The sequence below is a fragment of the Malus sylvestris genome, chromosome 2 (assembly GCF_916048215.2).
Source record: "Malus sylvestris chromosome 2, drMalSylv7.2, whole genome shotgun sequence".
NCBI classification, from domain to species: Eukaryota; Viridiplantae; Streptophyta; class Magnoliopsida; order Rosales; family Rosaceae; genus Malus; species Malus sylvestris.
The window spans coordinates 18,775,525-18,800,464 of NC_062261.1; the positions used below are offsets into that span (position 1 = coordinate 18,775,525).

The following is a 24,940-nucleotide window of genomic DNA, read 5'->3' on the forward strand; positions in this document are numbered from 1 at the left end:
TTTTTTCCAATTCCAATTTCTAGTGTTTTCCCTATTCTTGCCCTTAAAAAAAATTGCAGAAATTTGGGGACGAAGGTGAAGGCCAGAGAAATCTCGCTCATCTCTTCACTCCACGGCCAAATCCCACTCATTGGGTTTTCATCTCTTATTCCTTCATCCGTGCCACGGTGAAACTGGGCAAAGCCAAAGGCACGACAGACTCACCAACTCAGATACCAACCATTTATTTTCTGCCTGAACCACCCAATCAACCCCGATTCCACCATGACCCACACCTGTTGCTGCTCAATTGTGGCAAGCTCACGCATGCCTGACTACCCGTTGCAACCCTCCAGAACCACCAAAGTTGCATCTCCATCGCACCCAAATCCGCAAAAGAGAGAAAAAGGGACGTGGAGAGAGGAAGCAATTATCCCCACCTTTTTTTTTTTAATTTATTAATTTTTTTAGTTTTTTTATTTTTTATTTCCATGTGGACCTTAACGACATGTGGCGCCTTGTTATTCTCTACATGGACATCACGTCATCAGTTAACGGCTGACTTAACAATCAGCTTAACGGATGTATGAGATTGTCCAAAAATTGAAACTTGAGGTATGAGTTTGGGATGAAAACAATTTCATGTACCAAATATTAAAAACCCCTAAACTTTACGGTAATAAACTAAGATTAACCCCAATTTTTATGTCCATTCCTCATCTTTTGCAATTTAAAAATATTTTCCTTGTCGGAAAATTAAATAGAAAAATAAAAATAAAAAAACATGCCATTGCTTAAAAAAGGAGTTGAATTTTATTTTTATTTTTGACTGGGCAACCAGACCGCACACATAAACACCATTTACCTCCGAAATCCACCATTTCTCTCGCGCCCAATTAGCCCCCTCTTCCCGCAACATCTCTCTCCTTTTCTCTGTAATTTTTTCCGTTTTCGCATTTCTTTCCCATTTTCTGGATTCAATAAATCGCTGCAAAATTCGTCGCCGTTTTCCCCGATCCTATTTTCCCCCAGGTATTTAATTTGGTTGACGATTTTTTTTTTAAATTTCAATTTTAATTCAAATTTTAATCAATGAATCTGTTTTGGTTGAATATCAATGGCGATTTCACTCTGATCCGTGCTTTTTCTGTAGCTACGAGAAGCTTTATAGTTGCTGTATACATTGGTATATTAGTTGGTAGTGTGGGGAGAGTATGATCGATCCGCGGCATTGTTGTAAAACCCCAATGCGCGGTGAGATCGATCTACAATTCTTCGGTACTACGAATTCGAATCCAGTAAATGTGTATGAATTGTGTATGGATTTGCGTATGTTCTGTATATGCATGTTCATGTTTTGGGTGGTTAGGTAGATCCGTAAAAATGAAATCTTGCTAGCTTGCTTTCTTCTTTGATTCGAACCTTCAATAGGGTTGTCTTTGCGAACCGCTATATCCGGCTGCAGGAAAATGTGGACATAGATATTGGAGTAGATGGTGGAGGCTGTATTAAATGGAAGAAGTCACGTGGGGGCTGTATTAAATGGGAGAAGTCACTTTAATTAAGCTAAGTAATTATTGATCTAATGGACTATGGTGAAATCGGGATTACTTAAAATGAACCCGACTTGGCACAATAAGCAATAGACTGCTAGAAGAGTTGCAACTCGATATGTAGAATAAAGTTCCAACTGGAGACGACTATGTGGTGTGGGATGAGAGCTGCTTTAGGGTTATGTCTGCAAGAATTTTAAAAAGCTAACAGAGGGATCTTACGTATTTAGTGGTTTTATCTGTTGGAGTTTTTTCAATTTATTATGATATCCACTACTTTTATCCTTGAAACTTGAAAGTACTGTCAGTTAGTAGCTTTATTTTCCCCTAGTCAGATAGGTGATTCGTTGATTATTTGAATTGGTTGTGTTTTTACAAGGTTGACTAAATGATATGATTATTTTCGTAATTTTGTAGGTAACTCAGTGTATATGCTATATATGAATTATTCATAGAGCTATATTATAATGGAAGAAGAAGAGGAGAGGAAGAAGGAGGTTGAAACGATTTCCAGCAAGGATTCAGATAATCATGAGGTGGTGAATGGTGTACAGGAAAAAATTGATCCATCACATCAGGAAACTATTAATAATGCTGATAGTGATGTAGCTGATGTGAAACAAAATAGCATAACCTCGCAAGTGGTCGATTCTGTCACTACAGTAGTGGATGAAGATCATTTTGAGCAGGTTTCTTTGAAAGATCAGGATAAGATTGGTGCATCTCAAGGTGTTCACGTGGACTCTAATCAATCATCAGTTTCAGATATTGCTAGACTATCATCTGGTCAGTTTGAAGATGCCTCACAGTCATTTACAGCAGAATTGAATTCTTCTGTAGGTGATGAAATGCGATCTGATCAGTCTTCCTGGAGCCCATTGAAGGACAGAAAATTTAGTCACAAGCCATCTATGTCATCTTCTAGTTTTGATTCTGCTTTTTATGGGGATGCAGGTTATTCTCCTGCTGGTTCACCTCCAAAACCAAGGCCAAAACCTGCTATGCCAAATGTATCTCCGGAGTTATTGCATTTAGTGGATTCTGCCATCATGGGGAAGCCTGAAAGTTTGGATAAACTGAAAAATATTGTTAGTGGTGTAGAGAGTTTTGGAAGTGGGGAGGAAATGGATGGCATTGCATACTTGGTGGTTGATTCACTTATTGCGACAATGGGCGGCGTTGAAAGTTTTGAAGAAGATGAGGATAACAATCCTCCTAGCGTGATGCTGAACTCTCGGGCTGCCATTGTCTCAGGTGAGCTTATTCCTTCGCTTCCTTGGGTTGGTGATAGTGATGTTATTATGTCCCCTCGGACACGGATGGTCAGGGGGTTACTTGCAATTTTAAGGGCTTGTACAAGAAACAGAGCCATGTGTTCAATGGCTGGTTTATTAGGAGTTCTCTTGAGGTCAGCAGAGAAGATATTTGTTCACGATGTTGATTCTCCGCTGCAAATGAGATGGGATGGAACTCCCTTATGTTATTGCATTCAGTACTTAGCAGGACATTCACTCAGTGTTATTGATTTGCACAAATGGTTTCAAGTCATTACCAGAACACTTACCACTGTATGGGCAACCCGTTTAATGATTGCACTGGAGAAGGCAATGGGTGGAAAGGAGTCGAGAGGCCCAGCATGTACTTTTGAGTTTGATGGTGAAAGTTCGGGTTTGCTTGGTCCGGGGGAGAGCCGTTGGCCTTTTACCAATGGGTATGCGTTTTCAACGTGGATTTACATTGAATCATTTGCAGATACATTAAATGCAGCAACCGCTGCTGCAGCAATTGCTGCTGCTGCCGCTGCCAAGTCGGGAAAATCGTCTGCCATGTCAGCTGCTGCTGCTGCCAGTGCCCTTGCGGGTGAAGGCACGGCACACATGCCACGACTGTTCAGTTTCTTATCTGCTGACAATCAGGGGTTTGAGGCATATTTCCATGCACAGTTTTTGGTGGTTGAAAGTGCGAGTGGAAAGGGTAAGAAGACTTCTTTACACTTTACGCATGCATTCAAGCCGCAGTGCTGGTACTTTATTGGTTTAGAGCATACTTGCAAGCAGGGGATGCTTGGTAAAGCAGAGAGTGAATTAAGATTATATATTGATGGATCGTTGTACGAAACTCGACCTTTTGAGTTCCCTCGGATCTCTAAGCCGCTTGCGTTTTGCTGCATTGGGACAAACCCTCCTCCTACAATGGCTGGTTTACAACGTCGACGCCGGCAATGCCCTTTGTTTGCTGAGATGGGGCCTGTTTATATTTTTAAGGAACCAATTGGCCCAGAAAAGATGTCACGTTTGGCTTCTAGGGGAGGAGATGTGCTTCCTTCTTTTGGTCATGGGGCAGGGCTGCCATGGCTAGCAACAAATGTGCATGTGCAAAATATGACAGAAGAAAGTACATTATTGGATGCAGAGATAGGAGGATGCATTCACCTTCTCTATCACCCCAGTTTGCTGAGCGGGCGATTTTGTCCAGATGCTTCCCCTAGTGGTGCAGCAGGTCAAATTATTTATATTTTTATCAATATCTTACAATGAATAATAACCAGACCAAAACTACAATAGTGTTGGGTTGGTCTTTTGCAGTAACAGTAAAAACTATGCTTGAATGCAGAATGAAGGAAAGAAAACAGGGAGAAATAAAATATGACATAAATTTTAACTTTCTTCTTTTGTTTGGATGGGGAGAAATTGGAAAAATAGAAATTTAAAGAAATTTTTTTTCCCTTATTTGAATGAGAAGAAAAGAGGAAGGAAAGGAAAGCGAAGAAGATAAATTTGCTATTTTTCCGTAAAAGTTCAATATAGTTATGGTCCTTCTTTTTTACTCTTGAGGACAATAATTAGACAATTAAATCTCGTCTCGAATTTCTCTCAACTTCTGGAGAGTTTTAAAATGTGATTGGCCCATGGGAAAATCTTCTCCCCCCTTTTCTTTCTTTTTCTCTATCTTTCTTGCTTCCATTCAAAGGAAAACATTTTTCACTCTAATTTTAATTCCTCTTTCCCTCCCTTTTTCTGTCTTTCTAAGCATCTTTTTTTCAAAAGTGGGGGTGTGGCCAGGAATTTTTAATATAAGGCCCGATATGCTGATGATTATTGCATTGACGCCTCCTATTTATTCTATCTTAGTACGTTTGGTAGTGTGCTCGACCTCATGCTTCATGGTTTGGGTACCCTGGTGGTGTGTACTTGTCTTTTTCTTATTTAGTTACCTATCACTGTTATTTTCAGGCATGCTTCGACGACCAGCTGAGGTTCTTGGGCAGGTACATATTGCTACTCGAATGCGACCAATGGCAGCTTTGTGGGCCTTTGCCTATGGGGGTCCTATGTCCTTACTTCCACTGACAGTTAGTAATGTGGATAAAGATAGCCTGGAGCCACAACAAGGAAATCCTCATTTGTCTTTGGCTACCACAGCTCTCGCTGCTCCAATATTCCGAACTATTTGCTTGGCTATCCAACACCCTAGTAACAATGAAGAGTTCTGTCGTACCAGAGGGCCAGAGGTTCTATCAAGAATCTTAAACTATCTATTACAAACTTTGTCTTCACTTCATGCTGGAGAGGAAAATGGTGTGGGAAATGAGGAACTTGTTGCTGCCATATTATCCTTGTGTCAATCCCAGGAGAAGAATTATGCACTTAAGGTGCAGCTTTTCAGTACATTGCTTTTGGACCTAAAAATTTGGAGCTTATGCAACTATGGGCTACAAAAGAAGCTTCTTTCATCACTTGCAGACATGGTTTTCACAGAGTCATCAGTAATGCGAGATGCTAATGCCATTCAGATGCTTCTAGACAGTTGCAGAAGATGTTACTGGACAATTCGTGAAAAGGATTCAGTGAATACCTTTTCTCTTTCACATAATGAGACCAGACGTCCTGTGGGTGAAGTGAATGCTTTGGTTGATGAACTCTTGGTCATTATTGAACTCCTAGTAGGAGCAGCACCCCCTTCATTGGCTTCAGAGGACGTTCGTTGTTTACTGGGGTTCATGGTTGACTGCCCACAGCCTAATCAGGTATAATTACTCTGCTAAAGGTTGATTTATAGGTCGAATGTATTTATGGTGTTGCTACTTGCTCCGAATGGTTTACTTCTCCTACAACCCCCTCCCACCTCCCAAATTAATTGCATTTTTACTTGGAAATTGTAATGTTGGATCATCATATGCAGGATATATTGTAGTATGGCATACAATACTTGCTTACTCTGATGATTTGCTACTCTAGTATGACCTAATGAAGCTCTTGTGAGACATATTTGCTCCATTCTTTTATCCTCTATAGTTTTGCCGGGCACCTCAAGTCGTCCATATGGAGGAAATAGTGCTCATGGTCCAAATTGTCCAAACACCTGGCCATTTTCTTGTGCCATTGGATGTGCACAATAGGGTCCACACCTTAACCAAAATTGGCATTATTATTTTTTTTTGGAGAGGAGAGAGGGGAAAGGAGGCGGTGGGGGGTGGTATTGGCTTGATGAACACTATATTATTCTTACAGGTTTATGAGACTTGAAGACAGCCTTTTAAAAATATGACGAGAAAGCTCGCTCAACCAAAATGTGTAGTAGATAACCAAATCCTTTCATTTACCTCATTCAGCTTTTCCTAAATTGTATACCACATTAGTACGTTACTAACAAGTTTCTCTGTTATTGATTATTTTCGAGTAGCTTAAAGCATCCTGCAACTCTGTTTAAGGAAATATTTCTGCATGAATTTGAATTCTCTTTGATCCCGGCTTCTCACTTTAAAATTAGAATAATCAAGGAAGAAAAGGTGTTTGGATATATTATGCTTGATAGTTCATGTTGATATATGACTCTAAAAGGCGTTTGTCTTCCAGGTTGCAAGGGTATTGCATCTGATTTACAGGTTAGTGGTACAGCCAAATAAATCAAGAGCACAAACGTTTGCAGAGGCGTTCATAGATTCTGGTGGTATAGAGACTCTTCTAGTTTTGCTGCAACGAGAAGCCAAAGCTGGTGACTATACTATTCCAGAATCCATGACCAAGGATGACGAGATTTTGTTTGTACAGGGACCCGAGCCAGTTAGTAACACTGATGCTTATGAACAAGTTCAGGATGATGAATCATCAGAGGGAAATGACCTCAATTTGCATGAGAAAATTGGTGAATCTACCCCTAACAGAGGTAGCAGTCCTCTTGCAGTTTCCCCTGATTTGAAAATTGGAAGAACGACTTCTGCTGCAGAAAGTACTTTTACAAAGAATCTGGGTGGTATAGCTCTATCCATCAGTGCTGACAATGCAAGGAATAATGTTTACAATATCGACAAAAGTGATGGGGTGCTTGTGGGCATCATTGGGCTCTTAGGTGCTTTAGTTGCATCAGGGTATTTGAAATTTGGTTCACGAGCATCGTCGGATATGGCAAACACTCTTCTAGGTAGTGCACTGAATGATGGAGGTGGTACCATGTTTGAAGATAAAGTGTCTTTGTTACTTTTTGCTTTACAGAAGGCTTTCCAAGCAGCGCCAAACAGGCTTTTGACCAGCAATGTATATACAACATTGTTGGGGGCGTCGGTAAGACATTCTTTTATTTCAGTGCTCATATGTTGCCATGGGTTTGTTTACTAAGAACAATTTTGTGACTTAAAATAATCTCTACATGCCTTTCATATGATTTCTTGGCTAAAACTTTTGGCCAGAAATGGGAGTAGTAATAATTGAGTTCATTATTAATGATATACGGATATATATATATATATATATCCTAGTTCTTTCTTTCTTTTAAAAGTCTGTTATTTTTGTTTTGTGGCTAAGGATTGTACGAAGTCCCTTTCCAATTATATGGTTCATGCTCTGTTTACCTCTTCATAGGTGTTTCTTGGGCATATAGTTTAAGCTGAAAAATCAGGGCTTATGAACAAGTCAAACATTGTAGTTTGCATTTCTGCTGCACCTGTTCTCTGTGTTGGTTTTTCCAGCCCATGATGAGTTCTCCAAAGTCTATTAGGAATTGTAGTCTTAGGATTAAATTGTTTACCCAATTGGTGTTGTTTTCCCAATTCAAGTTGTTTACCCGATTTAAGTTATTTACCCAATTTAAATTGTTTACCCCATTGAACTTGTTTTCCCAATTGGAGTTGGTTTCTTATTTGGAGAAGGATTCACAATTAGATTCCAATTAGGATTACTAATGCTTATTGAAGAAGACCTTTATTATGTCTATATAATGGGGTTATTGCACTAGGTTTGATTTGGAGCAAAACAGGTATACCACTCAAGGCATGAGAGTGAGAGAATACTGTAAGGGCAAAGTGTATGCGAGAGAAAAGAAAAGAGATAAAGAGTGTATTTCTTGTTCTTGTTCTTTGAGGTTTTTCGTCAAGTCTTAATCCTAGAAGCTTGGCAAGATTATTCGTTGTACTCATTATTGATATAGTGAAAGATTGTTGTTGCTGCCCTATGGACGTAGGGTTATATAGCCGAACCATGTAAATTCTTGGTGTTATTATCTTGATTGTTTTGTTTTCGATTTCCAAGTTTGTTATGTTTTTCCATTCTTAAACGCGATATTCACAAGTGGTATTAGAGCTGGGTTTGGCTGATATCCGTTTAGAATGGAGGTAGCACCATGATGAAACTCACCCGCTCCAACATGGTTACTTGGAAAGCAAGAATGGGGGACATGCTTTATGTAAAGATCTCCATGAGCCTATTGAAGGTGTTAAGAGCAAGGAGAAACGCAAGAATGGGGGACATGTTAGCATGTTCAGTGAAGAAACAAGGAGAAAAGCTTCAGGTGCAGATGCTAGGCACCTCTTTGTCACATAGAAAAGAGGCAGAAATTCTGGTGAGACGAGATTCAGTGGTGACTGCCACTATTGTGGGAAAAAGGGTCACATGAAGAAGCATTGTCGTAAATGGAAAAAGGAACAAAAGGATGGGAACAATACTGTAGGTATTGTGAGTTGTGACTTACGATGTAGAGCTTCTTTAATGCAGATAAGCGATGATTACTGGCAAAGAAGTCTATAATTGCTTTTGCCAATGAAGATGAGAGTTAGTCTCTTAGGAATTAGTCTTAGATGATTAAATTGTTTACTCAATTGGAGTTGTTTCCCAATTGAAGGTTAACCAATTTAAGTTGTTTACCCAATTTAAATTGTTTACCCAATTGAAGTTGTTTTCCCAATTAGTGTTGGTTTCTCAATTGGAAAAGAATTCATAACTAGATTCCAATTAAGATTAAAAATCCTTAGTGAAGAAGACCTTTATTATGTGTATATAAAGGGGCTATTGCACTAGTTTTGATTTGGAACAAAACAATAAATTGTATACCACTAAGGAGTCAGAGTGAGAGAACACTGTAAGAGCGAAGTGTGTGCGAGAGAAAAGAAAAGAGATAAAGAGTGTATTTCTTGTTCTTGTTCTTTCAGGTTTTTTGTCAAGTCTTAATCCTAGAGGATTGGCAAGATTGTTCGTTATACTCATTATTGATATAGTGAAAGATTCTTGTTGCTGCTCCGTGGACGTAGGCACATATAGCCGAACCACGTTAATTCTTGGTGTTATTTATCTTGGTTATTTTGTTTTTGATTTCCGATTTTGTTCTGTTTTTCCCATTCTTAAACATGATATTCACAACACTATGGTGCAGCTTCACTTCAGATAATTACTTTTATTCTTGCATCATTGGAACTTTAGTCTTGTGTGGTATTGATTGACATTTTGGTCTTATGATCATGTTATGGTATACTTATGCTTTAGTCTGTTGTCATTGTCATGGTTAAACTTCCCTCTAATTTGTAATTTCTCTTTATTTTTGCGTGATGAGTTGATACATTACATAGTTCAACTGAATCTTTGTGATAATTTTTCTATACTTTTGTTGTTAAACCCGATCAACGACGTTGTGTCCAAGACTTGAGGTTTTATAAGGTCACAATGTCATTCAGCTCATTGTATTATTGAGTACACTTTTCGTGTTCCTTTTAAACTAGAAGCGCATTCTTTTTATTTTTGGTGTGGAAATCCTCTTAAAAGTAAATTCCAAGGGGGAAGATTGGTTTCATTTTATAATTTTTTGCTCATTGAAAAAGCCATACATTTATGTAAAGTTGTTCTCTTTTTCTCTTTAGATCAATGCCTCTTCAAGTGATGACGGAATGAACTTCTACGATTCTGGTCATCAATTTGAACATATGCAACTTCTTTTGGTTCTCCTGCGTTCACTTCCATATGCATCCAAGGCTTTGCAAAGCCGAGCGCTACAGGTATCACTTTTTAACTTTCCCACGATGCTCTGTCTATCTACTATATGTGAATTTGTTGAATAAAAAATATATGTGGTAATTGGAATGAACAAAACTTTATGCAATTTTCATAAATAAGAATTTTTAGGCTCTTAGATTTAATGTAGTAGGAGGCTAGAATTGTTTACACGCTGTATTTCTTGCTTCCATGGGTTTCTTTGTTGAATCCTCGTCGATATTCTTTCATATTCTGAGATTCTTCTTTCTATATGATTTCAGGATCTTCTGTTTTTGGCTTGCAGTCATTCAGAAAATAGAAGTAGTCTGACACAAATGGAGGAATGGCCTGAATGGATTCTTGAGATTCTTATCTCTAACTATGAGGTAACATCTTCTACCATTATCTTAATATAATCACTTATCATTTACATCAGGCATTGCAATTATAGTGTGATATATACCACAAGCCTTTTCGGTCAGTGGTTCATCTCTTCTTTTGTTAAAGCGGGGTTTTGGCTCAAGCCATGGTGGAATATAATATAGGAAGGGGGAGCACTATCCCTCACTTTGTAAGCCAGCCCCAAACTACCTTCCGACTCTAATTAAATCTTTGTAATATGACATTTAGTTCAGGTTAGAAAGTTTTAAGTTTCAGTGAAATGTGATCTTACCTATTTTAATCGATTGAAACTTTGAAGATAACCTAACTCCATGTTACCGCTATTGTATTACCTGATTTTACAGATGGGTGCAAGCAAACATTCTGATTCTGCCAGCTCAGGAGATATAGAGGACCTTATACACAATTTCCTGAGTATCATGTTAGAGCATTCAATGCGCCAGAAGGATGGCTGGAAGGTTAGGTTCATGTGTGTATATATATTATTCTCATCATTTTACTTGGTTGACCTTGTATGTTATTGGCTTCTGTGTAGGTGATTTTTAGGTCCTGCATATAAATTTTAGATTTTTGCCCGCTCATATCAGTCCTCTGTTTCATATAGTTTCTACTAGGGGTGGATTTTTTTGCCAAATTGCCGTACCAACCGAATTGCCAACCGTGCCATACCGATTTTGTGCCAAATTTTTTGTACCAATCGGTAATGGTACGGTATTGTACCGTACCGAAATTTCATGGTACGGTATTGGTAATGGATACCATTACCACGGTATTACCGTACCATACCAAAAATACAATATAATTTATAATTTATAAATTATATAATAGATAATTATATAACACATATTTATAATATTCCAATAATTTGAAAATAAAACCCTACTTATATTAGTATTGTTGTTGGTGACTTTGATATCTTAAAATTGTGGAAATCAAACACAAAAGAGTTCCTAATTCTTTCACAAAATAGCCAAAATATCTTTGTAACCCCCACTTCTACTGTTGCTAGTGAAAATGCATTTAGCCTAGGGAGAAAGGTTGTGGACCCTTTTAGGGTATCCTTGACTCCTAAAATAATGGAGGCACTAGTGCGTACTAGTGGTTGACTTAGGGCAGATGAAGTAAACTTCTACAAGAAACCAACGAAATATATGCTTCAATTTTACAAGGAAATGAAAGAAGAAAAAACAAGAAAGATATGCTTTAATTTTTTTAGTAAATTTGTTATTAAATGGTTTTCAACTTTAATTTTTCTTGCTACTAATTAATATGTTTTCTTTGTTTGTAATGTATGCTTGACACAAACTCAATCTTCTACAAGTTCAATGCCTCTTCCAAAAGTTTTGACATCTCAAGCTTGAATAACTGATCAATGAATTCTCCTTTTTGAAGTTTACTTCCAATTTTCATTTGGTTTGAAACTTTAATTTCTATTTGGATTGTTAACTTCTATTTGTTTTGGTTCGTAACTTCTATTTGGATTGTAAGCTTAATTTTCATATTGAATCTTGATGCATCATTTGAATTATTATGTGTGTGAATTGTGAATAATGAATAATAGATTAATTTAATCTACAATGTATGAGATAAAGGTACAAAAAAAATTTTTTTGCCCTTGAATTGGGTTAAAAAAACAAAAACAGATTTTGTCCCAAAACAAAATGGCAATTACCATTGCCATACCATGCCAACCGAACTTTTGGCAATACCGAACTTCGGTATACCGAAAGTTTGGTACGGTAATGGTAATAGATTTTACTAAACCGAAAGTTTGGTACGGTAATTAGTACAAGGGTTTTGGTACGGTAACCGTACCGAACCCACCCCTAGTTTCTACTACATGTCTTATCATTGTCAGCATTTGACGTAATGTTTACTGGGAGTGGGATTCTCAACCGTGTATATTGAAATGAATTCCTGATTTGTACGATAGAGATTCTGTGATTTCGAGCAAAGAGAAGCTGATCTTTCGAAATGCTAGATTTTCAAGCACACTGATGATCTGGTTAATCAACATACTTTTCTTCATGTGTGAAAGTAATTGACTGTGACTTGGGCCAAAAAAGTAATACTGCAAAAAGGAAGTAATAGATGAAGTTAGATACCTGAAATGGAAATTTACTCAAATAAACTCAACTAAAGAGGACTACATGTCTATTTTCCTGGATAACTTCGGGTCTATCTTTTCTGCTTAACCTTGTTTAAAATGTTTGGTCTACTATCACCCTTTTAAGTTCATATTTTCATTTTTCAGCCTCTCCATGCTTTGCTCTTCAGCAGCTCACTCTAGTTCAGTGGTCCATTAATCCCCGGTCTTAGGTCTTTATTGCTTGCTGTTGCACTTCTCCCCATTCTAACTAGAATCCTTACTTAAAAAATTGAACTCACCAAATTATTTGTCGAACGCGACCCAAGTTTGTGATTGACAAATGGGATTGATTTGGCTGTATTGATGCCTTGCCATATTGGAAATGTTGTTATTTAGCCTTTTTTAGGAATTCTGTTCATTCTCCATATCCTTACTGTGCTTTTAGCAATGTAGGTTAAGTGTGGTGAGGTTTAGAATCAGTTATTTTCTAATTGATCAGTCCCATTCATGTTGTTATCACTTCCCCTCTACAGGATATTGAAGCTACAATTCATTGTGCAGAGTGGCTTTCCATTGTGGGTGGCTCGAGCACTGGAGACCAACGAGTTAGGTATTATGTTATCTCTGGCTAAACCAATGTGAAGTTTTCCTGTAATATAAATGATTTGTCAAGTTTCATGAAAAAGTCTTTCAGTTGCTGTTGAACATTTGTACTTTGGCTCCAAATGTGACAGCATGCTTTTCTGTTTACACAGGACAACATGCTTATTCAGCCCTTCAAAAAAAAAAAAAAAATCTTTTTTTTTTTCATGAAAAAGAAAACTTGCGTCTGAATTGAAAACAAAGAATAATAACATTTAGTGGTTTTTGCTCTCGTTGGAATCCTAATGGTTTATTGATTGCCTAAACTGGTTGTTATTTTTATTTTTGAAAGACGTGAAGAATCGTTGCCCATATTTAAAAGGAGGCTTTTAAGTGGTTTGTTGGACTTTGCAGCTAGAGAGCTCCAGCTTCAGGTATCCTTCGTATATTATTCTTTTACCTTTTGCATCCTCTTTGGCCTCCAATTTCCAATTTTTTTTTAATGAAATTCATTGGAACCTCGCACTCACTCTCTCTCTCTCTCTGTTATCCTTGTTTACTTCCCATGTACTAGGGTTGTATCCCATTTTGCAGTTTTAGTTTATGCTTTACTAGTAAGAAAAGAACTATATGCTACGTTTTATTCTAAAAGTTAACCAGTTGAAAAAATAAAACCAATAATATCTATATTGAGCTTTTCTTTTTACCACAGACTCAAGTTATTGCTGCAGCATCTGCTAATGTGGCAGCGGAGGGTTTATCACCAAGCGATGCTAAGGCAGAAGCAGAGAATGCTGCTCAGCTTTCTGTTGCTTTGGTAGAGAATGCAATTGTGATACTAATGCTTGTCGAGGATCATTTACGGTTGCAGAGCAAACTATCCTGTGCTTCACGTGCACCAGATAGTTCTCCATCTCCCCTTTCCCTTGTCTCTCCAATGAATAACCACTCAAATTCGCTGAGTACAGTTGTGGAAGATTCCATTGGAGCTTCGGGTGAACGCAAGTCATTATCTAATGATTCTGGACTTCCTCTTGATGTACGTTGACAGCATTTGCACAAAACACATGAGCAAATGTTCACTCTTACTCTTACTCGTATATAATATTTCTCCATACATTATATTTTCCATTTAGTTCTCCATTTATAGTGTTTATTTTCTCGCCCACCCTCATAAATAAATGAAAAAAAAAAAAAAAAAAAACGCATCAAAATGTTGGTGCCTTTAACTGGGTTCTCATAATCATACTCTTAGCAACTGCTCCTCTTATACCTTTTGGTTTAATTGTGAATTTTTTTTCCACCTCTTTTCTTTCTGCTGCGTATTCATAGTTAATATCTTATAGTCGTAAGTTTATAAACTTTATATTCCATCTTCTTAGCTAATTTACCATTTTAAATTGACTTTTGTATTTCTTCTCGTTTTTGTCCTTTTGTTTTTCTCGTTCAATAATCTTTATTCATGGGGCTTACGCTTGTAAGATTTTGATCAGCTTCTTGCGTCGATGGCTGATGCGAATGGTCAAATATCTGCAGCAGTGATGGAACGTCTTACTGCTGCAGCAGCAGCTGAGCCTTATGGATCTGTTTCCTGTGCTTTTGTATCATATGGAAGCTGTGTTATGGATTTAGCTGTGGGGTGGAAGTATAGGAGCAGATTGTGGTATGGTGTTGGTCATCCATCAAATACAGAAGCCTTTGGTGGTGGTGGCAGTGGTCGGGAATCTTGGATGTCTGCACTGGAGAAGGATGCAAATGGAAACTGGATTGAGCTTCCTTTGGTAAAAAAGTCTGTGGCAATGCTCCAAGCATTATTATTAGATGATTCGGGACTTGGTGGAGGACTTGGCATAGGAGGTGGATCTGGTACTGGAATGGGAGGGATGGCAGCACTCTACCAGTTATTGGACAGTGACCAACCATTCTTATGCATGCTCCGAATGGCTCTTCTTTCAATGAGGGAAGAAGATGATGGTGAAGACAATCTGCTTATGAGGAATGTAAGTATAGATGATGTGAAATCAGAAGGGAGGCAACCACGCTCAGCATTGTTGTGGAGGTGATTTAACCAAAACTTATTTTCATTCTTTATTGTTTAGAACTAGATTGTAAACCCCCTCCCTGTTTCCTTTAAGTTTGATAGGAATCAAGAGTGGAATCCATGGTTTCTCAATTTGCTGGTTGCTGGCCTTAAAATTGACTATGAAAATTTATTCTTGGATAACGATTACATTCATTACATGCTACTTTGAATGGAGAAGCATTCTTCAAAATAAAAGATTCCAGAGATAATGGGTAGTAACCAGTCAGAGTTAAGCATTGCTCTGAATGAATTGATCCTCCAATGGCCCGTTGTGAAACTGCAAGGACCCTGTATATTGTGGATTCTAGCTTCATGTTTGGAACTCTGAATCATATGAGTTGTGAAAAGAAAACTCTAAGGAGGCTGTTTAATTCACTATTACATATATGGCTACATCCTATTGTTCGTTTCCTCATGTTACACATATGAGACTCTTGAATCATTACTGCTAATTCTTGTTACTAATTTGCAGTGTGCTTTCACCTGTTCTGAACATGGCGATTTCTGATTCCAAGAGACAGAGAGTGTTGGTTGCTTCCTGTGTTCTTTATTCTGAGGTTAGTTTTCTTTCAGTTTTGCGATGTTATAGTGAATTGGTAATACATGTTACCAATTAGCTTATGCTCTTATCAAATTTTAACTTTAATCGACTTTCATACTATCATAGTCTTGATATTGCTTTCCATCCACATACTCTTTGAAAGCTGGTTTTATGGTTGTCTTGTTTACCAATTATTGTTTGTTTCCTCGTTCTTGCAGTTGTATCATGCTGTTGGCAGGGATAGAAAACCTCTCCGTAAAAAGTACCTTGAAGCCATTGTACCACCATTTGTTGCTGTTTTGAGGAGGTGGCGGCCACTTTTGGCTGGCATTCACGAACTAGCAACTGCTGATGGTTTCAACCCTCTTACAGTTGAAGATCGTGCATTGGCTGCTGATGCCCTGCCAATAGAGGTTTGTCTATTTAATATCAATTTGTGTTCTCTGTAGACTTGATTAATTTTTCAGGCACTTAGAATTTGGTGGTTGAAATTTAATGTTGGGGGAGGGGTGCACTTTCTAGGTTTTCTTCTTGCAACTTTCATTTGTGCACCTCATCATTGGCTTATTATGACCCTTTTGATGTCTCTTCAGAACTGAAGCTATTCGCTTTTTCGTGGAGTCCATTGTCTTGAATCTATTGCTTCACTATTTGATACATTTTGACCATATTTCTTTCAGGCTGCTCTCGCTCTGATATCTCCAGCTTGGGCTGCTGCTTTTGCATCACCGCCTGCTGCAATGGCACTGGCGATGATAGCTGCTGGTGCCTCTGGTGGAGAAACTCCAGCTCCTACAACAACTTCTCATCTTAGGCGTGACTCCTCATTGCTCGAGCGGAAAACTACTAAGCTTCACACATTTTCAAGTTTTCAAAAACCTTTGGAGCTGCCTAACAAATTACCAGCTCTACCCAAGGACAAAGCTGCTGCAAAAGCTGCTGCCTTGGCTGCAGCTCGTGATCTTGAACGTAATGCCAAAATTGGTTCTGGGAGGGGTCTCAGTGCTGTAGCAATGGCCACATCTGCACAGCGGAGAAGTGCTAGTGACATGGAGCGGGTGAAGAGATGGAATGTTTCTGAAGCAATGGGAGTTGCCTGGATGGAATGTTTGCAGCCAGTTGATACGAAATCTGTCTACGGAAAAGATTTTAATGCTTTATCGTATACGTTTATTGCTGTACTTGTTGCAAGTTTTGCTTTAGCAAGAAACATCCAACGATCTGAGGTTTCACCTGTTCTTGTCCTCATAGATTCTTTTACATATTGAGGTAGGATATCTGATTTGTTTTCTTTTCTTGCTCTCCAGGTTGACAGACGCTCTCAAGTTGATCTTATTAGTCGTCATCGTTTGGGCAATGGAGTTCGTGCATGGCGCAAACTCATACATTGCTTGATTGAGATGAAGTGTCTTTTCGGGCCATCTGGAGATCAGTTATGCAAGCCTGCACCTGTATGTTTTGCAATAACTGCTTTTGTTTTACTGGATTTTTAAATTTTGTTACATTCGGATTAGTTTCTCGTGTTCCATTTGGAACAGTGGTTTTCTGACTGATTATATATTTTATGAATTTTTTTGTTTGTATTTATGGCTCTTGCAACCTACACTATCTTTTGGGGTTTATCTAAAACTATATTTTCTGAAGATATTATAACTGTTTTGTAGGTTTTTTGGAAGCTAGATTTTATGGAAAGTTCAACTAGGATGAGACGATGTGTAAGGAGGAATTACAAAGGTTCTGATCATTTTGGTGCTGCTGCCAATTTCGAGGATCATAATAAGATGAAAGAACGAGAAAATGGCATACATTCCTCAAATGCTCCTATTCTGGCAGCAGAAGCAATAGCTGTGGAAGCTGTCAATGAAGATGATGAACAGGGGGAAATTGATAATTTGGATGGCAGAACCCCTAGTGAAGAACAAAGTGGGGAGAATCAGCCACATCTGTCTGAAACAGCCGAGCAAAGCCTGCAGTCAACTATGGAATTTGGCGATGCACAAGTTTCTTGTGAACCAGACTTGGGAGAAAGTTCATCAGCAGTGGCGCCTGGATATGTTCCAAGTGAGCTTGATGAAAGAATTGTTCTTGAGCTTCCTTCATCGATGGTTCGACCATTGAGGGTCATACGCGGAACTTTCCAGGCAAGTCTAAATGTGTGATGCTGGACAATTGTTTTTCCAAAGGATCGAAATAAATGATGACATTTTTGTTGTTTTCGTTCTAATGTATCATAATTAGTTACTGAAACTTTATTCTTCAGTGCTTTAGCTTAATCTTGTATATTGATATTTGCTAATTAGTTTTGGCTTATGTGTCTTCTTTCAGGTGACAAGTAGGAGAATAAATTTTATAGTTGATAACAGTGAGGCCAATGGTGCAGTGGATGGATCAGATTGCACCGAAATGAAAGACCAAGAAAAGGATCGCAGTTGGACAATGTCTTCCCTTCATCAAATATATAGCCGAAGGTGATGTCGAACTTGATTTGCATGAGTATCAGTGTAGTTTAAATTAACGTAAATGATGAGTATTTCCTATCTTATATCTTCCTTCTTTTTTTGTTACAGATATCTTCTTAGACGAAGTGCTCTGGAGCTGTTTATGGTTGATCGTTCGAATTTCTTCTTTGATTTTGGGGTAACTCTATGACAATATGTCAATTAAGATTATATCTTTGTTATTACTATCATAATTGGAGGCATTTTGGTTGTTTTTAACCCTAATGAATCTCCTGTTGACCAACCCTTTTTGTTGGTGATTTAATTTGCGTCCCACTATTATTTCCTCAGAGTACTGATGGACGAAGAAATGCATATCGAGCCATTGTTCAAGCACGACCTCCTCATTTGAATAACATTTATCTGGCAACTCAGGTTTTCACCATGCTATTCCTATAAGACTGGAATTTACTAGCAGTTTGCGTTAGTGTTTGTAGCCTCAGTAACCAGAATACCACTGTTTAGGAATCCATTGATTGTTGTGTGCATGTATGTGTACACCTGCACGAATAGTTTGATTGGTCACCTATTATCGTTATATGTTGGTCATGCTTTCTCATCCTAGAGTTAATCATGCTTTCTCATCCTACAGTTAATCATGAATAGAATTCTCCTATCCATCTCACATCAAGTGATGTGTTATCAAACTTATTATTGAGATGTGTGCCTAACAAATTCAAAGAGCTACTGTGCATTCATCTGTATTATTTCTCTTTAGAACATACATTAAATTAGTTACTGTGGAGACCTGAACAACTTTCTGTCTTAATTTTTTCTATACATCCTAGAGCATAGGAATTGAAGTTTTATGCTTGGTAGATGTGGACGTTTCTATCCTGGATGGTATTTAATACAAGAGTTCATATCTTAATTTGTGTTCATTTAGAACTTATATGAGTTGATATTTTATTATAGAGACCCGAGCAACTTCTAAAGAGAACACAACTTATGGAGCGTTGGGCGAGGTGGGAGGTATGACTTCTGATTGAAATTCTACTTATCATTAACAATGTGTTTTTTTACCTATGCTTCTTGTTTTTATAACATATACTCTCTGAAATAAACGATAACTAGTAGAATTACAACCTTTGTGCAGATCAGCAATTTCGAATATCTAATGCAGCTCAATACACTGGCTGGGCGTAGTTATAATGACATCACGCAGGTGGGATATTCTGGATAATTTTGTATTATATGTGTGTTTTATACTGTTTATCTGCCCTTCACATTTCTTTTTTATTTCTTTCAGTATCCTGTTTTCCCTTGGATCCTTTCTGATTACAGTTCAAAGAGATTGGATCTTGCTGACCCTTCTTCCTATCGAGATCTTTCAAAGGTGGGATCTTTAGAATTCTGCATCCATTTGTTTTAGATTTGTACACCCTGATGTTAATGACCCTTTTATGTATCCCCACAGCCGGTTGGTGCATTAAATGCTGATCGTCTGGAAAAGTTTCATGAGAGGTATTCCAGCTTTGAGGATCCAGTCATACCGAAGTTCCATTATGGTTCTCATTATTCCAGTGCTGGAACAGTAGGTTCTTTTCATTTTGTCTTTCAATATTTGTCATGTTTCGTCTTTATAGTGGTTGTTGGCAGACTTATCAGATGATTCTTTAAAAGATGCTGATAAGTGTTTTATGCATATTTATTATTTTGTTTACTACATCCTCTTGATACGCGGCCCTCGTTTGAACTATTGGTTGTTCTTTTATTTTCACTTCCTGGTGGTTGTCTAATTTAAATGCAACTATGCCACTACAACATTATTGGTTGCTGGTGGCACTTGCCAAAAAGTAACTGCTTTCTTCCTATCAAAGCGAAAAGGGATAAAGGGGCAACTGATTTGTCTTCATGATAGATGCTAGAGAAGTCGGCCTTTGTGAAACCCAGTTAACAGTGCTTATGCATCATGAATATCAAGTCAGGAACCTCTTCTAAATGCTAACATACTCGAATTCCCTTTATAGGGCTCCACTTAAGCTGTGGCTAGTCAATAGAATGGGTGCTAGTATATAGAGGGGATTTTGTGGAAGAGCTGCAGGATAAAGTTTAGGTTTTACACCTTACTTGGGCCTCTGTACCGGTTGAATTTAGGAATGTAACTCTTGAAGCGATTTTATAGATTCGTAGGCTCTTTCGCAAAATGTTTATAGCACAGAGATTGTAAGGATTAGGGATGTTTAGCTGTAGTATTTTGTTGCTGTGGTAGACTCCTTGTATTTGGAGGTGTACTTTTCAATTTCTTGTTTGTGGATAAAAAGTTCTCTTATTCCCGGAGAAAAAGCAGTTGTTAATTTGACTTTTTCTAACCTGGCATACATGACTGTCTACTCTACTCAGGAAAGGACTTCAGTGCAATTTTGACTTCGTTATTATATTATGACTTTTTGTTTTTACATTGAAGCCAATATCCAATACTCTTTTGGCTAGATAAATTAGATTTTTGAAAATTATTCTCTAGTTTTCTGGTGTTTTTATTTATACTGGTAATTATTTTATTACAGGTTCTATATTACCTTGTTAGAGTTGAACCTTTTACAACTCTTTCAATTCAACTGCAAGGCGGAAAATTCGATCATGCAGATCGAATGTTTTCAGATATTGCAGCTACTTGGAATGGAGTCACTGAGGACATGAGCGATGTGAAGGAATTGGTATGGTGTCACCAATTTCATAAAAGTTTAATTTTACCAAATTAGATGCAATGATTATTTATTTCATTTACAGAGTGATTGCTTGTAGCAGTCAATAAGACTTTGATTTGGTTCATTCATTTTTGTATCTTAGGTTCCTGAGTTATTCTACCTCCCGGAGATGTTAACCAATGAAAATTCAATCGATTTTGGTATAACACAAACAGGTGGACTACTCGGTAGGTCCAAAAGTACACTGTGTGTGTGAAATTGATAGATTGTTGTCAATTATACTGGTTTGATTGTTTTGCTTTTCATTTTACATGTCAGATTCTGTAAAAATTCCACCTTGGGCTGAAAACCCAATTGATTTCATCCATAAGCATCGGAAGGCTCTAGAAAGTGAGCATGTATCTGCGCATTTGCATGAATGGATTGATCTCATATTCGGGTAGTTTTTTTCAATCTTATTTTGTTTTTTGTTTGTTTCACACATATATTTTGTATCTACCACTTTTTTGTTTCATTTGGTTTTTTACTTTTATAAGTTGATCACAGCTCTAGAGTGTCTTTATATATCAACTTTGAGTGTTTCATTTTTGAAACTGTTATATTCATTAATAGATTTGAATATACAGGTATAAGCAGCGGGGCAAAGAAGCTATAATAGCAAATAATGTTTTCTTTTACATTACCTATGAAGGGACGGTGGATATTGATAAGATCTTAGACCCAGTAAGTCTGGTTTCCTATAGCATCTGTATGTTTTTATCCATTATTGTTTGATAATTTCTTTCAATAATTTTTTTCCCCCTGTGCCAAAATCAGGTACAACAGCGTGCAACACAGGACCAGATTGCATACTTTGGGCAAACACCATCCCAGCTGCTTACCATCCCTCACTTGAAGAGGTTGCCATTAGCAGATGTTCTTCATTTACAGGTACCATTCTTTCGGGAAACAAGAAACATAGCGGAACCTTTCAGATTGTTTATTTTATTTGTGGAAATTATCCAATCTCACATTATATTACATTTTGGGTAACCAATGAGGATTTGATTTCTTATGAAAATATCATGTGTGTGTATATATATATATTTTTTATTTTTTTTTCTTTCTTTTGATGAAAGATCATTATGATTTATTTTTGAATGTCAGACCATCTTCCGGAACCCAAAAGAAGTCAAACCATATGCTGTTTCTGCTCCTGAGCGCTGCAATCTTCCTGCAGCCGCCATTCATGCTTCTTCAGATGCCATCATTATTGCTAATGTAAATGCACCAGCAGCAAATGTTGCAGAACATAAGTGGCAGCCAAACACTCCAGATGGCCAGGGTATGCCTTTCCTCTTTCAACATGGAAAGGCTACAGCAGGCTCAACTGGTGGAACATTTATCCGTATGTTCAAAGGACCAGCTGGATCTAGTTCTGATGAATGGCAATTTCCGCAGGCGCTAGCATTTGCTGCATCTGGAATTACAAGCTCAGCTATAGTTGCCATAACATGTGATAAAGAAATAATCACTGGTATGTGTTCATTTTCTTGCCTTAGTTTTCACTGCTTTGTTCTATCATGTAAAATTTGACAATGTTTATGTTTTGGTTTAAAGGTTTTTTCTTCTTCATAATTTAAAGAGTGAAAATATGTGAGAGATGTGAGGAACAATGAAAGAGTACGACTGAAGCAACAAAATAAAGAGAAATTAATAGGAAAGCTCATCATGAATTAGGGTTTTTAATGCATTCATAGAAACTAATAGGAAAGTTTTGACAGGATTTATTCTTCTTTTGGGCATTTTTATTTGCTATGTATTATTCCTCCGGTTATGTTTTGTTTTAAATTGTATTGTGACTGCACGTGGATGAGTGTTTACCATTCAATACATGTGTGTCTGTCTAAAACGTTTTGTTTTTTCTTTCAAACAAATTAATTTAGTCGACGAGTCTTTTTTAGAGATGGGGGAACTCACTAAGGACATGAAGGAAAACTAGACTTTGCCCTTCCCATTTGTGATTTGTGTGTGCGTTTGAATTGAAACTTATTTTCACATGTGCAGACTGTATAGAGTTGTCAGTTTACAGACAAAGTTTCTTCTTCCTTTCTTAAGATTAAAAGTAATAAACTAGTGTCAAGTCTTTGCCCCATTTTTTTATTCTAAAAATGGCATGTGATACTAGTGCCCGTGCCTAGCCGGGCTTGTGGATTTCTTTTGCTTAACTGTATCATAACTTGTAACTAAGTTTCATCTCCGTTTGAAATAAGTTTGAATCTAAGCGATAGCTTTTGGCTTGTGACTAGGTGGGCATGTGGATAATAGTATTAAGCTAATATCATCAGATGGAGCAAAAACCTTAGAGACAGCTTTTGGGCATTGTGCTCCAGTCACTTACCTTGGGCTCTCACCTGATAGCAACTACCTTGTGACGGGATCCCGAGACACCACTGTATTACTTTGGAGAATACATAGGGCATCTACTTCTCGCTCTAGTAGTATATCAGAGCCTTCTGGTGGGACAGGTACACCGGGCACAGTCAACGGTAATAATTTATCACACATATTGGCAGACAAAAGCAGGAGGCGTCGTATTGAAGGTCCCATACACGTTCTTCGCGGCCACCAGAGGGAAATACTTTGTTGTTGTGTGAGCTCAGATCTTGGGATTGTTGTTTCATGCTCACAATCATCAGATGTTCTCTTGCATTCGACAAGAAGAGGTCGGTTGATTAGAAGGCTGCCTGGTGGGGAGGCCCATGCTGTCTGCCTATCATCTGAGGGAATCGTATTGACTTGGAATAAGACGCTCAATACTCTTAATACCTTTACTCTTAATGGGGTTCCAATTGGCAGAGCTCAACTACCTTTCTCTGGTAGCATCAGTTGTATGGAAATTTCTGTTGATGGATGGAGTGCTTTGATTGGAATAAACACGTCTTTGGAAAACAACGGCTGGGATTTGAAACTGAAGAACACAGAGTTTGAGGATCAGAATTCAGATAAAGCTGAGGAATTGGACGTCCCGTCGCCTTCAATTTGTTTCCTGGATCTTCATACACTAAAGGTATGAGAAATGCAAAAATAGAGTCATTTGCCTTCTGCGTTTGACTTTTTGGTTGGTAGTCTTCTTGTTAATATCTTATGTGTAAACAAACTGACTTGTTTCAATTGTCAATTCCCTTGGAATTTGGGAATGTTTCATATGCTTACATGACCAAAGATCATAGGAGTTTCAGCAATTGGGGATCTTACCATTTCAACGTGATAAAACTTTCTGCAAAACAGGGGTCTTCGCTGGTTTTCTTTTCATTTATTCCTGTCCAATTCAGTTGTTTACTTCTCCGATGTCTTCCCGGGGTTGGATTGTACTTGTTTTTTGTAATGGAAAAATTGAGTAGTCTGTATTTGTGATGTGGCTTTTTCTCTTTATATGTATGTTTGGTTTCGTAAGTGAATTGGTTCCTATTCAGCTCACAAGCCCGTGGTCCTTTACACTGCAGGTTTTTCATGTATTAAAGTTGGGACTCGGACAGGATATCACATCTCTAGCGCTGAACACGGATAATACCAACCTTTTGGTGTCAACTGTCGATAAACAGTTGATAATTTTCACTGATCCGGCTGTAAGTCAAAAACTTGTTTGTCTCGTGTAGTTTTTTATAAGAGTTTCCAGTCTCCTTGGACTTTTATTAAACTCACTTTCATAAAATTGTTAAATCTGGTGCTTATTGCTTGCAGTTGAGCTTGAAAGTAGTGGATCACATGCTCAAGCTCGGTTGGGAAGGCGGTGGACTGAGCCCCCTCATCAAATCATAGTTTTAGGAAAAGGACTACAGAAGATACCCAACACTAGTTACGACGAAGGCATGAACTGCATTGGCATGCTAGTTGCCCCTGTTTTGTAAATCGAGCCAATTCATTCGTCTGCAATTTCGAGCTGTGTTTTGAGTGTAAGATGTGTATTAGGTAACCATCAGAACCCCAGAGTTGCAGGTTATTAGAGTTTGTTGCAGGTTTTGTTTTTTTGACTCGATTGAGTTGTAAGTATGTAGGTTGAGATGACGGGCTCATGTCGATGGAGGCCTCTGGCTGTTCATTTTTGTTCATTGATTTGTTTTGATATTTTAGTGAAAGAAAATATAGAAGTCGTTTTGGAATAGGGCACGAGGACTCTTCATCAAGAGCTATGGAAACATGAATTTTTCTGCGTGTGATCTAATATTTTAGTGGATGTAGTGTTGGTTTATACTCATGCGTCTGGTTTTGAAACTCGTCTCTTAATTTACTGTAATAGTTTTGAACCCTTTTCTCTTCTCCTTAATAATAATAAATTCACAAAAAAAAAA

At 37.8% G+C, this 24,940-nt stretch overlaps 2 protein-coding genes across 2 annotated transcripts in view; one reads left to right on the forward strand and one right to left on the reverse strand.

The window, feature by feature from the left end:
• The window catches only part of LOC126598064 (uncharacterized), a 92,466-nt gene extending 80,844 nt beyond the window's left edge, over window positions 1-11,622 (reverse strand). The window contains exon 1 of the mRNA XM_050264666.1: window positions 11,616-11,622. The gene's annotated coding sequence lies outside the window, so the exon portion shown is untranslated. The remainder of the gene's footprint in view (window positions 1-11,615) is intronic.
• LOC126597777 (BEACH domain-containing protein C2) lies at window positions 809-24,840 on the forward strand. The gene is made up of 32 exons (XM_050264607.1): window positions 809-1,011; window positions 1,950-4,031; window positions 4,766-5,559; window positions 6,389-7,093; window positions 9,655-9,789; window positions 10,048-10,152; window positions 10,513-10,626; window positions 12,791-12,867; window positions 13,192-13,273; window positions 13,552-13,878; window positions 14,333-14,898; window positions 15,395-15,479; window positions 15,682-15,876; window positions 16,144-16,689; window positions 16,771-16,914; window positions 17,128-17,604; window positions 17,789-17,931; window positions 18,031-18,100; window positions 18,253-18,336; window positions 18,877-18,933; window positions 19,058-19,126; window positions 19,211-19,297; window positions 19,379-19,495; window positions 20,469-20,618; window positions 20,752-20,836; window positions 20,928-21,048; window positions 21,236-21,332; window positions 21,426-21,539; window positions 21,756-22,125; window positions 22,898-23,658; window positions 24,095-24,217; window positions 24,333-24,840. Exons 2-32 carry the CDS (start codon window positions 2,000-2,002, stop codon window positions 24,408-24,410), a joined length of 8,910 nt encoding a protein of 2,969 aa, XP_050120564.1. The 5' UTR covers window positions 809-1,011; window positions 1,950-1,999; the 3' UTR covers window positions 24,411-24,840.
• Window positions 24,841-24,940: the final 100 nt, after the last annotated feature.